Source organism: Poecilia formosa, unplaced genomic scaffold (assembly GCF_000485575.1).
Source record: "Poecilia formosa unplaced genomic scaffold, Poecilia_formosa-5.1.2 Scaffold69, whole genome shotgun sequence".
Taxonomy (NCBI): domain Eukaryota; kingdom Metazoa; phylum Chordata; class Actinopteri; order Cyprinodontiformes; family Poeciliidae; genus Poecilia; species Poecilia formosa.
Window position 1 is genome coordinate 2,466,791 of NW_006800008.1, and position 15,022 is coordinate 2,481,812.

At 34.8% G+C, this 15,022-nt stretch overlaps 1 protein-coding gene and 1 long non-coding RNA gene across 2 annotated transcripts in view; one reads left to right on the forward strand and one right to left on the reverse strand.

Moving 5' to 3' along the window:
- Positions 1-6: 6 nt before the first annotated feature.
- LOC103140266 (nuclear receptor-interacting protein 2-like) overlaps positions 7-15,022 on the reverse strand; it is a 31,090-nt gene continuing 16,074 nt past the window's right edge. Inside the window, exons 2-6 of the mRNA XM_007555336.2 lie at positions 9,982-10,296; positions 4,888-4,970; positions 3,564-3,670; positions 2,252-2,304; positions 7-567 (exon numbers count right to left, since the gene is read on the reverse strand). Coding sequence (XP_007555398.1) covers positions 451-567; positions 2,252-2,304; positions 3,564-3,670; positions 4,888-4,970; positions 9,982-10,296 — 675 coding nt within the window. The 3' untranslated portion in view covers positions 7-450. The remainder of the gene's footprint in view (positions 568-2,251; positions 2,305-3,563; positions 3,671-4,887; positions 4,971-9,981; positions 10,297-15,022) is intronic.
- LOC107836606 (uncharacterized) overlaps positions 502-15,022 on the forward strand; it is a 28,444-nt gene continuing 13,923 nt past the window's right edge. Inside the window, exon 1 of the long non-coding RNA XR_001662551.1 lies at positions 502-586. This is a non-coding gene — a long non-coding RNA (uncharacterized LOC107836606). The remainder of the gene's footprint in view (positions 587-15,022) is intronic.

The window sequence follows — 15,022 nt, forward strand, 5'->3', positions numbered from 1 at the left end:
TTCTATCTACAACGGCCCTAATTTGTCATTGTGGTTTAACAATACTGTAGACATTTTTTGTAACACAGAAAAAAAACTAAGTGGAAAAAAATCTCAGTATGTGATTGAGGTGTAATTCAACATGATTCCTCAAATCATAGCAGATTCAATATAAACTCACTTCAAATTGTTATATTTTTCTTTTAGTAAGCAGCAAAACAGAGGAAATACAGCATTATCCCAAAACCTGGAGAGATCAGGTTTAGATCCGCTTAACTAGACAATTATAAGAGAAAATCAAGTCAAAACTCAGCAGACATGAAGATGTAAACTTGAGAACAGAGGTGAACGCTCATCCATGTTCTGGCAGTGACACTGTGATTGGACAGTCCAGATAAAAACAAAGGGCTTCGTTTCTCGCAGCTGCAGCCCGTTAGCGATGACAGACTTGGCAGCTGACGTGGAGTCGGCTCACAGGTTTTCGTTGGTGTCGTGTTGGCACCGGCCGTCGGTTACAGTGTTCAGGAAGGGCAGCTCATCGCCACAGCCTTGAAGCTTCAGAACCCGACTGTTCAGATCCAAGCAGCACTGAGGGAGGATCCACATGGTGAGACATAATTACTGCTCTAAATAATTTAAACAGGCTGCCAGCTTGACTTCAGGAGGCTAATCCAAGGCCTGTTGAAAGGGTTCGTTATAAATCATCCAGGAGCTGTTTTTAAGCAAATTTTCCACTAATATTGATGAAAAAGTATTAGTTAAATTGCCGGACTATTTCACTTATATGTTTTAAGAGTGAAATAAGTACTATTTCATCAATATTAATTATTTACTTACAATAAGCTCCTGTAACTCACTGAAAAATTACTTGTAAGTCAGTAAACTTGATGTAAGACAAAACTAAGACATTTGTGTTAGAAACTAGATGAAAAAAATACTTGAGATTTTGCGTTTTTGTACTGTAACCTCTATTTTTCGAGTTATAAATTTCAAAAACACAAAATTTTACCAAGTATTATAATCTAGTTTCTAGTGCAAGTCTTAGTTTTGCCATATTTCAAGTGCATTAATTATTACTTAAAGGAAGATTTGGGAGCTCGTTTACAATCAATAACTGATGAAAACGTTCTAGCTCCACCGGCAGATTACAGTATTTTTCATCAATATTATAGAATTATTGACTTAAAACAAACTTCTATCTTGGTAAAAAGTTACTTGTAAGTTAGTTTTGTTTCATTTCAAGTGTACTAGGCGTATTTTTCAAAGGTCCCCCAGGGGGCGCTGTGAGGGCCTCAGAAAGTCGAAGCGAAGATGAGAAAGTAAAAATTAATCTGTTATTCAATCATGTTTTTTCCAAATAAAATATGTTAAAATAATTGCTTTAAATGCTATTTCTGTTTTTCAGCTGATTGTTTTTTTTAGCTATAAATATGAAAGTTTTTACAAAACACAGACAAAAGTTCCCGACTGTGGAGGATACTACTGCAAAAAAAAAAAAATAAAAATACATATTATATATGATATATGACATATTTTCTTATCAAAGAAGGGGATTGTGATAAAAAATTGTATTATCTGGTAATAAATAAAAGTTTCTGCCACAGAACTTATGGCCGTCTAAAATCCAAATCTATGAAGCAGCATTTATGTTAAATGAATGTAATAATTATTGAATAGTGAAAGAAAAACACTGTAAAAGTTGATATTCCTTAACATTCCCTGTTAGTTTACACCCAGAGGTTAAAGCTCTTTGTCAGGATTCTGTTGTAAAGTAGATGATGATCCTTCAGCAACAGACTGATTAAAGTCAAATGAAATCAATTACTTTTTGGGTTTTATTCAGTCACCAGTTGCACTGATGCAGGATTTGCTTTCTTTCACCAGGCCTGTGAGGATGTGATATAACTTTCACTTTGAAATTTAATTATTTTCCAGTGACTTGACATTATGATCTATGAGAGAAGCAGCGATATTTTTACAGCTACACACTTAAACAACATTCTAATTAGACTTCTTATACTTCAGGCCTCTAATCATAGTTAATTAGATTTTCATTAAAAAAAAGCCAGAGGGTAAAATCACCGTCCATGAAACGCTCCAACTGAATCCAAGTTCACATTATTTTCACACCATGAACTTACTTTATCTGCTTTTCCGTCCTACTGCCATTTTTAACATTTTTCTGTTTTTCCCATTTAGCAATTTAGCTTCAAACTGGACTACTTTTTTGGACCATTATCCACCAAGTATTAAAATAAAAAGTGAACCTTACTTTCAGTTCCAGCAGCGTCTGCAGACCCAGGCACAGTTCAGACGCCTCATCCTCTAAAAGTGGAGAGAAGAAAAGATAACAGCAGAGAAAATAAAACGTATTATAGAAATGCTTTATGAAAGCAATTTAACCACCTTATCTGAACATGCATAAATTAGACTGAAGCTCTACAAAAATATTCCTTTGTGTGATAATGAGAGCTGTTAAGCTTGTACTTGTGAGGTTGGGTGTTGGTGTTGTATCATAAAAACTTAATATCTGTGGGTATGGGGTTGAATTTTTTGCTTGAATTATCCGTTTTTCACTGGTTAGAATGATTTAAGTCCATACAGCGTGGCTTCATTTAGCTTCATTTAGACCATTTAGGATTTGTCTTGTATCCACTGAGTTAGGCATATAAGAATTTAAATAAAAAGAATTATACAGACATTTTACTACAATAAAGTTGGATTTCTGATTATTTTGCGCTGACAATCATAAAATTAATAACGCCTTGGATCCAAAATGGTTGACTTATTTTAGGCTTAAAAACGTATCATTATATAAGCGTTTCATATCAGTCGATGTTGATAATTATTGATTAGTTTTGTGTTTTCAATATCTGAAATATTGCCAAACCGAAGGCTGTAGCTTTTCCTGTTTTATCCACAATTTTCAATCCACACAGTTTTTTATGTTTAAGCAGTTATGAGGCGAAACCTTAAACTGCTGCTGCACACGATACTAATAGGTTGTTGCTAGGTAACCAAAGAATTAGTGAGGGAGTTGTTGCTAGGTAACCAAAGAGTGAGTGAGGGAGTTGTTGCTAGGTAACCAAAGAGTGAGTCAGAGTGGCTAAAGCTGTACGGTTCTGGATTGGAGTAAAACAATATTATTGGATATTCTATCAGATGTATTATCTACTGATATTGATCACATGTTTATTGTGATTATATATTATTCATTTATTGATAGTATGGCTTCAATTAAAATTCAAAAATACTTTATTAATCCCAAAGGGAAATTAAATTATTCAGAAATTATGGGTCAGAGAGGCCTAGTTGTACGTCCTGGTCGGTTTTTATGTTATGTTTGCTCTTTGTATTTACTTTAGCTCTTTTTGTTATTAAAATTTGATTGATCTGAAACGTTTGACTGTTTTAAAATGGCAGAAATGGATTACATGTGTAAAGGCACAAATACTTTCTCAGAGAAAATATGTTTTAATTTAAAAAAAAAATCTAAACAAATAAGTTCAAAAATAAAAAATCACATTCAAATCCTTAAAATGTTCCCAAGTTGCTTTACATCGGTTTTATAACAATGTCCTTACCTTTCACATATGCTGAACACTGGATAGTCTGTCTGCCCAGCTGTAGCTGCAGACCAGTCACTGAACTGGTAGCACCGCATGGTGAACTGTCCTTAATGGGAACCAGTCTGAGAAGACAGACACACTCTGTGATCCTCACAGTACCTTCAATAATTAACATTTTTACCTGGTTGATGTTGCTACCTTCCAAATGCAGCTTTCATTTTTAATTTAGATCATTTGTCTAAAGGAGAAAGAAAAATTTCACATTGTTTTAGCTGTCTATTCCAGTAGAATCTTAAGATTTTAAAAATGGAACTGTTTTTTTCTTCATAACTTGACAACATGGTGATATTATTGAAAATAAGTGGTCACTTTTACAAACATGTTTTGGTTTAAGATAATGGCCAACTTGGAGATGTGGCTTTAACTGAGGACAAAACCCAAGGCTGTCAGAGGCTACAACCAGGACAAGAGTTTACACAGCATAAAGTTTCTCAGGTAAGAAATGACTTACTTTTAACAAATTTTATACTCTTCATTTGTATAAAATATGTTCATACACTACAAAAACACAAAATTTCACCAAGTATTTTTGGTCTGCTTTGTAGTGCAAATATCTTAGTACACTTGAAATATTACAAAACTAACTTAAAAGTAACTCTCCATGCAAAAATAGGACTTGTTTTAAGTCAATAATTCCTTAATTTTGATTTTAAAAAGTATTTCCACTGACAGATTATTTAACTTGTAACATGGGGGAAATGTCTTGTGATAAATTGAATAATCTGTCAGTGGAACAGGAATTTTTCATCACTAATAAGAAATTATTGATTTTAAACAAGCTGATATCTTGCTGAAACGTTATTTGAAAGCTAGTACATTTGAAATGTGATTAACATATTTGCACTAGAAACTACACAAAAATTACACAAAGACTTAGTGTTTTTGCAGAACACTTGAAGACTACCACTATGCATTATGGTTAATTACAGCCAGACTATAGTGATTGCTAGTTTGAGTGCCTGTTTAATAAGTCTCCAGTTTCCTGCCTGTTGGACAATATTTAATGAAATATTCCCCTTAGCAATTTAAAATTAATATGTTTTATATATTTCTCAATTTTGTAAATGTATATTAAATAAGCCATCATAAAATTAAATCATTACTGAAGATAAGAACTGATTAAAATTGATGCAGTCCATTTAAATACAATTCCTTTTAATGCTTTAAAGTCTCTTTTATTAGAACTTTATCTTTGTTGGCAGTTAGTCTGGTTCTAGAAACAGTCAGGAATACAGTGAGAACGGTGCGTTTTTGTTGTGTTGAGCTGGATGTTTCTTACCCCAGCCTCTGGCAGCAGGAGGTGGAGATGTGGTTGTGTAGGCTGCCAGTGTTGATGGATGCCTTCACTTCAGTTTCGCAGCACTGAGAAGAGACGAGAGGAGGGGATTTTGGTGTCATAGTGAGATTTTCCAATTTGCAATGATTCTGCACGCAAGGAAAAAGTTTGTCACAGCGGCACATAAGTATAGCTTTAGGGAGTTTTTAAAAGCTGATCTTCTCTCTTTTACACAAATCTGTCTGGCTGCAATGTGCCTATAAAACTGCCAAGCTGAAAAATAAAATCCAGAAACAAAACAAACACTGTTGGTGGAGAATTCCCTGTCCAGGGTTTAATGTTGCTGCGACTTGGTTTGCATCGATTCTGTGCAGCTGTTAAGCAGGTCAAGTTAAAATAAAACTAACCTCCTGTATGTTATAGATCCGGAAATGCCGCGCATGCGCACAATGCTGGAAAATGAAAATTCTTTTACGTGCCATAGCTGTAGAAAAATTCCGTTAACTAAATAAAACCTGGGGATGTCGGCACTATTGATTTAGTGTTATGCGCCACAGGAAATTGGAAAATAACGCAACTCAAAACCACTTTTTTTTTCTCTCTCGTACTCTGTCTGTTACGCTACACGGAGACTCGTTGCCATAGCAACTGACAACGTCACTTTATGTTTCATGATTCGACACCAAAAAACATTCAAACATTTCTCACACAAAGAACAACACATTCAGTCCGTTACCATCTGTTATAGTATTATGTTTTAAGACTTGGTGTTTGTTTTGCGATTATTAAGTGAACGCTGTGGTAGATTAGCTACCGCTGTTATTAGCTAAGCTAACACTGCGGTGACAGATTAGCTCATTTAAATGCTTGCTTTTAGCAGGTGTTCTGTTATTACATCTGTTTGTCAACTACGTCCCTCGCTATTTTTTCTTAAACTTTTTCCTCACCTTGTTATGTAGTTGTCAAGCACTGGATTCCCTTTTCTTTTATACAGCAGGCGTACATTTAAGATTTACATGCGGTATTGACAGTTTAACAGCTAAAACCAATGGTAGTCATCGTTAGCTAGCAGCTATGAAGTCACTCTGCTTCTGTGTTCTATTTTAAGCATGTTTTGGGATGTTTAGCTTAAATATTAAGTCTCATATTGCTAACAGGAGATGCTGATTCATAAGTCTGCTGAATGCACTTTGAATTTTCCTGTTTATGCACCACCAACCATGAAATATGAACCAAGTGGGTCATATGTGCACATTTAACAAATTGCAAACCACAGTACAGTGAAGTGAAAACCTAGTGGTGATTTATTGTGTATGCCATCCCACAAATCTTAAATCATGTCTTTGAATAAGAATAACATTAAATTCTCGTCCCACGACCAATTCTCTTGCGTCTATTACAACCATTTCTCTCATACAATTAGATGAAATTACTGTGAAATGTGGTAATAATAGATAATTACCAGCCAGTCCTGTATTCTCTATCAGCTCTAGAGCTATTTAATGAGTTTCATCTTTGATTTAATCTCTCAGCTTTCATCAGAATCCAGTCTGAAAACATAATGTGTCCTGGCTGAACCTCGCTAGGAAAGGCATTAGTTTTTCACATTGAAAATTTATAAGATTATGATGTGCTGATCTCTATTTCTAAATGGCTTTCTTTTTGAGTTATGTTCAAATATTGCTGCATGTTATTACAATTATTGCTTTCTCAAGGCTTACATTTTGCAGTTATGACTGAATAATTTATTTAGATAGTGTTTTTTACATTCTCACAAAGGACTGCATCCAGTAAAATATAGATATCATAAACATAATGGGACATAAAAAACATTGATATGTAGATAATAAAATAAAATACAAACACATACGATGATGGATATAAAAACACTTGAGTCCCAAACAATAGGCAACTACCAAACTAAATAAATGGTTCTTTAGCCTTTTCTTTTTAAAAAACAGAATAAAATTAATCACAACCTCCTAACAGAAACCCATTCAAAGAGTCTGTGCAGTTTTGTTTAGATCATTTTAAATTAATTTCACAAAACTGCAAAAATATTTTCATTAAAATGTTTTAAACTGGGGCACCAACAACCTGGTAAAGTCATAAGGTGAACAGCTGCAGTAGTAAAGTAAAAACAAAAAATATTAAGACGTTTTTGGTCAAAGAAAACGCAAATTGAAACTAGATCTGATCTATTCATGTTTTGATATTCAATAAATGGCGAAAACAAATTTAAAATGATGAATTCTGGTTTTAGAAAAGCTAAAAGATTTGTGTGCTAGCTTTCTAGCCTAGCTTAACTGAACTAGCTTTCTTCAACTAGCTTAACTGAGCTAGTTTAGCTTTTCTGGGGCAAAGTTTGACCACTCTGAATCACTGTAACATCCTATGTCCAAATTTAAACCCTAGAGTAGTAATAATTTTTCTCAAATTATAGCTTTTTTTCAAAATCAATATGTTCTCCACCTCATCGTTCTGAAATCTCATTGTATTTTTTGCCTTTCGCTTCTTTTTTTTAAATCGAGTATCTTCATACAACACCAAGAAAAAAATTCATTGATCACATAGCTTTTGTCGTTCTCATAGATTTTCTCAAGGTGAGGTGTTGGAGTAGCAGCTTCAACAGGCAGCCTTGCCTATTTTCACTGACTTTTATTTTGTTCTTTCTTTTCACAGTTCCTCTGCTGCCTGCAAGACATTTCAATGTGCTTCTTTCTGTAGTGCAGCAGACTGGAATGGTTTATGCTAAGTGTTTTGTCTGAGGTCCTTCCTCAGAAACCTTTAAGTTGGTGTCAGTAGAGGGACATTAAAGGAAGAGTTTGGGATGTAAACGCAGCATATGGCGGCTCTGCAGGCTTGTGAGATAAGCAGTGGGGTGACGCCACCCACACGGTGCATAATTTAGATATTTTCCAGGATAATCTACAAATGGCTCTCAGCTGTATGGACTATTTTTATCTTTTATAAAGTCTCATATAAACTACAACTCTAGCATCAGTTTAATACTGTTAGCTGTTCAATATTTTAGGAAACTGTAGAGCTGCTGTTCTTTATAAATATTAAAGAACGCTTAATCTTTGAAAGGGCGAACTGGCATTTTGAAAACATTACTTAAAACGGTCTCAATTATTGAGCTCATTTTTAATTTATTATCTGAATCAGTAGATCAGTTAATCCACTGATTAACTGATCAGTAGATCAGTTAATCTACTGATTCATTCCTTATTTTGATGCATTTATTGTGAATTTTATTTTATGTATTTTCATTTATCATCATGATACATTTCAGTCAGAATTATGTGTATTTTACCATTTTCTTCACTTTGTCCCACAAAAGCATCGATAAATATCAATACTTCAAAATATGATTAAATGCAGTTACAGTGTGCCACTTAGTGATTTAAATCACAGTTTTTAATTTTATTTTTTTTAAAGAATCCCATTTCAAATTTGTGGAGCTACGAATGTAGTCAGTCGAACAATTACCTAAGAAATAAGTTGCTTTTTAAAAAAAAATCATAATCACAATAGTACCACAAAATATTGCAATAAAACTCTAAATCCTTATTACCCACTCATCTATTTACTGTTAAAATTTGACTTTCTCTCTCTTTTTTTATGTTATAAATCTCAGTTTTGTTGTTTTATGCAAAGATCTTCAAAAAGTCATCTTCTGTCATATTTATTGACCCTTCTCTGCCGGTCATAAATCGATACTTTATCCACTTCACCAAAGACAATCTGCCACCCCGGTGGAAATGAACACAGTGAGTTTCTTGTGGTTCTGCTCGCTCTGCACGGACCAAGATGGCCGCCCTGTTCTTATCAGCAGACACAGAAACCTGCTCTTTGTTCTGAGTCCTGCTGCCTCTGAAATCCCTGATGCTTTAAAAATAGCCCCTGAATGAGTAACGCAAGAAGCCTGAGCTGTTAATGAGTTGATGATAAAACCCAGAATGCTGAATGTGCTGGAAAATAGGATTATTTTAAATATTAACAGCATTCAGTGATTCATTATTTAAACACCACTGAGAACAGGAGATGTTTGATCTTAGCATTGATTTCTTTCAAAGATCAAAATAGGCAAATATTAGCTGTTTTTGCCGCTGGTTAAATTTTAAATGAGATACTTTTTGACTAAAGTCTCACTGCACTCTTTGTTTTCATAAAGATTTAAACTATAAAAATGTCATACTTCTATATGTGTTTATTTCTAATTAAATTACCTTGATCTCTTCCAATATAGGGGAAATATTTGTTAGAAAACAGATGATGTCTGTTTTTAGTTCTGTTCAATTTATCTTAGATTTAACAGATAATCTGGGGAATTTAATCCCAATCTGAGACATTAAGCAATGATTATGGTAGATAGAAAAAAAGAGTACATTTCCACATAAGAAGTCAAAACGTTTGAGACTACTTTAAAAAGTTCTGTAAAAACTGGAAAATTTGAGTTTGAAAAGTCCCAAAATTTTGAGAATGATCTCATACATTTTTGAGGTTGAAAAGTCAAAAATTTACTACAATAAAATTCAGAAAGTGAGTTTAATCTCAGACATTTCTTCGTTTTAAATGTCAGAAACTCAGAAACATCCAAGTTTTGTTTCTTGAAAATCTTTGACTTTTTGTTTTTTCTTGAAAATTTTAGATTTTTTGGTGGAAATTTCCTCATTTTGTCTATAAACGGTGGCTCTAATATGCTGCCTTGGATCTAAACTTGAGTTCAGTGAACAAAATTTGTTGGTAACAAATGTACTGACCTTTTATTTTGCCCTGAAGCCCCATTAGTTTTGCTTTAAACCACAGTCTGTTTGTGTTTAAGCTCTGCTGCAGTAAATGTTATACTTTCACCCACGGTGGACCCGTTTGGACTTTCAGTCTCTGTGACTCACTTATCTGTGGTTCTGATCCAGTCTGAAAGCTGCTGGTCCTGCAGAGCTTTTCATTCGTTCTCAGGTGAAAATGAGCTCCAAGTTATGAGTCACAGGAGCACAATGGAGCTCGTCTCCTTTTGTTTTCAGTTTGCTTGCAGATATACGTGGGTGAATAAAATGAAAAACTGCAGGCGGACTGTTTTACAGTGCGTGGTACCTTGCATTGAATAATTAAAGCTGTGAGTCGGGTCGAGCTGTCCGTGCTCTCCGGCTTCTCGGCTGAGTGTCTGGCTCCGGCCTCGCTGTTATCGTCCTCCTCGTCTGATCGGAGGCTCCTCTCGCTCTCCTCCAGAGACTCCCTCTCCTCGGTGGAGTCGTCTGCTGTGCTCTCGCTCCTCTCCTCGGTGTCCGTAGGTCCGTCCTTGGTGTCGGCCAACGGCGAGCGAACCCTGGCGGTGGCGTCCCGGGCCTCGCCTCGGAGCCGCGTGATGTTTCCCTCCAGCAGGCGCCGCTGGACGATGCTGTGAGGTTGCTAAAAAGACAAACAGTGATGTAAATGTTGAGATGGTAAATGAAAAAGTCTCTACTGATTCTAAAAACAACTCAAGCACTTGAAAAACCCATCTAGCCGTTTTTTTTTAGCATTAACTTAAAGTTTTTTTGGGTGTCACCTTCGGAATATGACGTCACAAATCGCTTAGTAACCACAGCCAAGCCCAGCTTGTTACCTGGCAACCCCAGCCAAGCCCGTCTCCTAGCAACCCAAGCAGAACTCCAGCCCATGCTGGAAAAGACAAATCTAGTGTTTTGTTGACGATTTATCATCCAGAAACCACTTTCTTGTTGGTTGTGCAGGAGGCTCTACTAATGCTTTTCAAAGATGTACGGTAGCATAATTGCAGATCTGTGTGCAGCCATTTTCACCTGCGAGCGTAAACGTTGAGTTGGGGGGCGTGGCCAACAGCAGCTTATTTGAATTTAAAGTGACAAGACGCCCTAAAGCAGCTCAAAGTTGGTAGAAATGATCAGACTAAAATCTAATTGTCTAAGAATGATTTTCTGCAAAAAGAAAAGTTCAACATGTTTTGTGTAGATCATAGATCTAGCCTAAGCTGTTCAAAAAAGCAAAATGGGTTGCCTTTAACTAGTAGAATGTTTTTTTTTTTTTTTTTCACTTTTCCATAAACTCTCAATTTACAACTGCAACCTTTCAATAAACTGACATTTGACCTCTGAAGAAGGAAGTGTTGATTTGGCATAGTCGGCCATTTTGTTGTAGCATATGTTAATATAAGACCAATTTACAGCTGAAATAAGTCATGAAAATAAGCTAAATATGCATATAAAAGCTCTCTACTGTGAAAAGATATCTGGGAGGCATTTATTCAGACAAACCTTGAACTATAAAGGCTTCAAGGTGTTGTGACAAAGCTCTTTTTATCCCTTAATCCACCTGTCTGGAGTAAGATTTACTTTTTCAGCACGTTTGGTGTTTTGTGTCAGATTCAAACCAACATGGCTCTCTGTTCACCATCATATTAGCAGAAAATTTTATTTAGGCAGCCTGTTGCTCCGTAATCTCATTGCTTTTCCAGACCTGCAGAGTTATTAGCTGAAAGCTTTCCGTCTTTTTCAAGGGTTCCCTGAACATTCAAACCACCAGAACACTGGATTGTTTTTGTCTTTTTTACTCACTAAACCTTTAAATAATCATTTAAAACTTTCGTCAAACAATTCAAAATAGATCAACGTAAAGGTTCAGAAATCTAAACTTGTATCATCTCTGATTTTAATTAGAACATAGTTTTAAAGTGAAATTAGAAGATCATTTTCATTCTTCCATTCACCTGTCCGTCCGTCCAACCATTCATCTGTTCATCCATCCGTTTATTAATCCATCCATTCAGCCATTCATCTCTCCATCCATTCGTCCTTCTTTCTCCATCTCTCCCTCCTTCTGGTTGTCCTCTCTCTCTCTCCATTAGTTTTTCTTTCCATCCATTGAAAGTTGAATCAGGAACAATGTGGACCGTTTACATGAACAACTCTGAATGTTGGGATCATTATTTGAATCAACAGTTAAAAACAGACCTGAACCAGTTTAATTCTGCAAAGTTAGAGGTAAAAGTGTTTGTCACCAGGACAGAAAACTACAAGCAGCATCTCATTAAAAAAAATTAAACAGACAAAAAAAATATGTAATTATTAGACAGAAACGGGAGTAAACATGGATTAGTTTGAGCAATAAACTAAATGATCCTTCACTAAATATTGCCGTAATCCAATCAGTGGTTTGAAATGTCTCTATGTCGTCCTTTTGTCCTCCACCTCTTTTTATTGCAGTAACCAGCCTGCAGCTATTACACCTTTAGAGGAAGCGCTCTGTTTGTCCGCAGCCTGTTCCCAAACATAAAAACAGCCATTCCTGCCCTTCATCTCATGGGAGCTCCAGCTATCAGCACAAGGTGTTTTTGAGAATCAGCTCCAACACGTCTGATTGGACTTTTGATTAATTATCTGCATAATTGTGCAATCAGTTGAGCAATTTGTTGTTGTCCAGCTTTTAAACCCATTAAGTTTCAGGTTATGTGCAAACGTAGGAAGAATTATAAACACTGAACCTGTTGTTTTTCTTTAACACCAGTGATTATTTTAGGGGTTTTTTGCTCTGATTAACAAGCATGCTGATATGATCTGGTTTGCTGTTAAAATATTCCTGACTGGAATTTGAATTAGACCCAGAGCATTTCATGGAAACCAAATTAACATGGCCGTGTTTTGGCAGACATCAATTTACCTTGTTGGCATTTATAAACAATAAAATTGGGTGAATAAAATGAGGTTTCTGCGTTAGCTTGTTGTTTTTCAGCAACACTCCAGCAGGTAATCACCTCCAAGGTCACAGAGTTCGATTTGGCCTTTTGTCGGCTCTCCAGCTGGTTCTGAGCAGCTGCTGCTGATGCCCTCGTCTCGTCTTTACACCTCTCCTCTTGTCCCACGTCATTACTGAGCCAACTTGACACTATACCCATTTTTATCTCTGATTCTCAACTTGTTCCACTTATTTTTTCCTCATTTAGTCCTGATATTAGAATGCTTTATCATTTTTTGCCTTTTTTTTGTTCACTGAAAAAAGAAAACAGGTGATCCAATGTTAAATATAATTGGGTTAATTAATTAAGTAATCAAATTAAGTTGTCATGCTAAACAAAAGGAAAATAAAGTGATTATTCATTTAATTAATTTGTAGCTCCTTTTCAATTTACTGCTCTAACTTATTTTATTCTTTCAATCCCTTACAAAAAATATTTCTAAATGACAGATTTTTAACAAACAGTAAAATACAAGAGTAAAGTTTTGCCAAAAAACATTAGAAATTTTGAGATTAATATCAAAAATAAAAATAAATTTTTTTGAGTTCAATAGAATTTTTTGAAAAAAAAACCCTAAAATTTTGAATTTAAGAGAAATTTTGGGGGGGAAAAACAAAAATTTTGAGTTCAATAGAAATTTTCAAGAAAAAAAATGAAATTTCGAATTTACTAGAAATTTTCAAGAAAAAATAAAAATTTTAATTTACTAGAAATTTTCAAGAAAAATCTAAATTTCTGAGTTTCAAAAGTCAAACATTTTTGACCTTTGAAACTCAGAAATTTAGAAGATTACAAGGAAACGTAAAAGTAAACCAAAAGATTTGACCCAGGTCACGAAGTTTAAAAGACGGTTATCCTGGAAACCGACCAAATGTATAAACTATTGAATATGAAAAAGTTACAAAACTTTTCAAAGAAATGTTCTCAATAAGTTTAGTAAATACATTTAAGTAAACAGAAATACTTTTGGTAATTATTCCAACAAAGTTTAAACAAGTAAAGTTTGGCCTGATTAAGCTCCAGACAGTGAAGAATAAAATATATTTTTATTCAATGAATATAAACTCCTGTTTCCAGTTGTGTGTGGAGATGCAGAATATGAATTATAACGTGGAGAAAAGGCTGAAAAGATCAGATTGAAATAAGGAGCTCCTCTGAGTGTTTTCACCTTTTCTTCCGGCTGCCAGGTTCCTCTTCATTAATTTGCATTTCAGTTCAACTCTTTGCCCCTCTGGAGTTTTCCAGCATCCATTAAGAAGTCTCTTAGACTCATTTACAAGTTTTATTTGGAATAGAGTTTTATACTTGACTAAGAAAGTATACCGTAGTTTCTCAAAACACATTTTGTCACCTTTTAAACAAAATTCTCTCTTCTTTAAGGATTGACGCCCAGAAAGCTCTAATTGGAGAAATTTGTTAAACGTCTGATGATTGAAATTAGCCATAAGCTAACAAACATTCAATTTAACCATTATCACCTGAACATGACACTCCCACTTCTTATGGACTCACTAATATAAACACACACACCTTTAAACCTTCTGTTTGCCGTCCCATCAGCATAGCTTTGGTTTTCCTTTGTTTTGCCAGAAACTCACAGATACAAGATACTGAAATTTGATCTCGTCTTAAAAAAAGAGGCTAAAATTTTCACTTTCTGCACGTTTTGGGCATTTTTATAAAATCAATATAAATCTCACTGTTCTTTATGTAATTCTGGGTTTAGGGGGGTTAAAGTGGACACACCCAGTAGCTGCTGACATATTAGCAGCTGTTCATGTTTGAAAGCAACTTGAAAGTTTTAAAACTCTGGCTACATCTTCTGTTCTTTGATTTTTTATTGATTTTTTTTATGACATTACTAAGTGAATTTTTATTATGAAAATATTTAATATTTTTTGAGCTACTTTTTAATAACATGGATTGATTGACCTACATCTTCAGTTAATTCTTAAGACCGAACAAAATGCCTGAAAAATCTAACACGATTATAAGCGTTTCAAATTAATTAATTGATAATTATTGATTAGTTTTTTGTTTTAAATGTCTAAAATACCACCAAACTGTTGCTGCTGTTTATTTTTAAGCAGTTATGAGGCACAGTGACAAAACTTTAAAGTGCTGCTTCGCAAGTTACTCAATAGGTTGTTGCTAGGTAACCAAAGAATGAGTGAGTTGCTAGGTAACCAAAGAGTGAGTAAAATTAATTCCACCAACTTTGCTTAGATTGAGCAACTAAAGGGGTCCCTCTGCCTACATCTCCCAGAATGCTGTGTGGTTCTGGATCAGAGTTCAGTGAATATTAAATATTTTGTATCATCTATTGATATTTATCACACGTCTATTGCGATATATATTTATTATTTCTAGCATAAGAATTACACA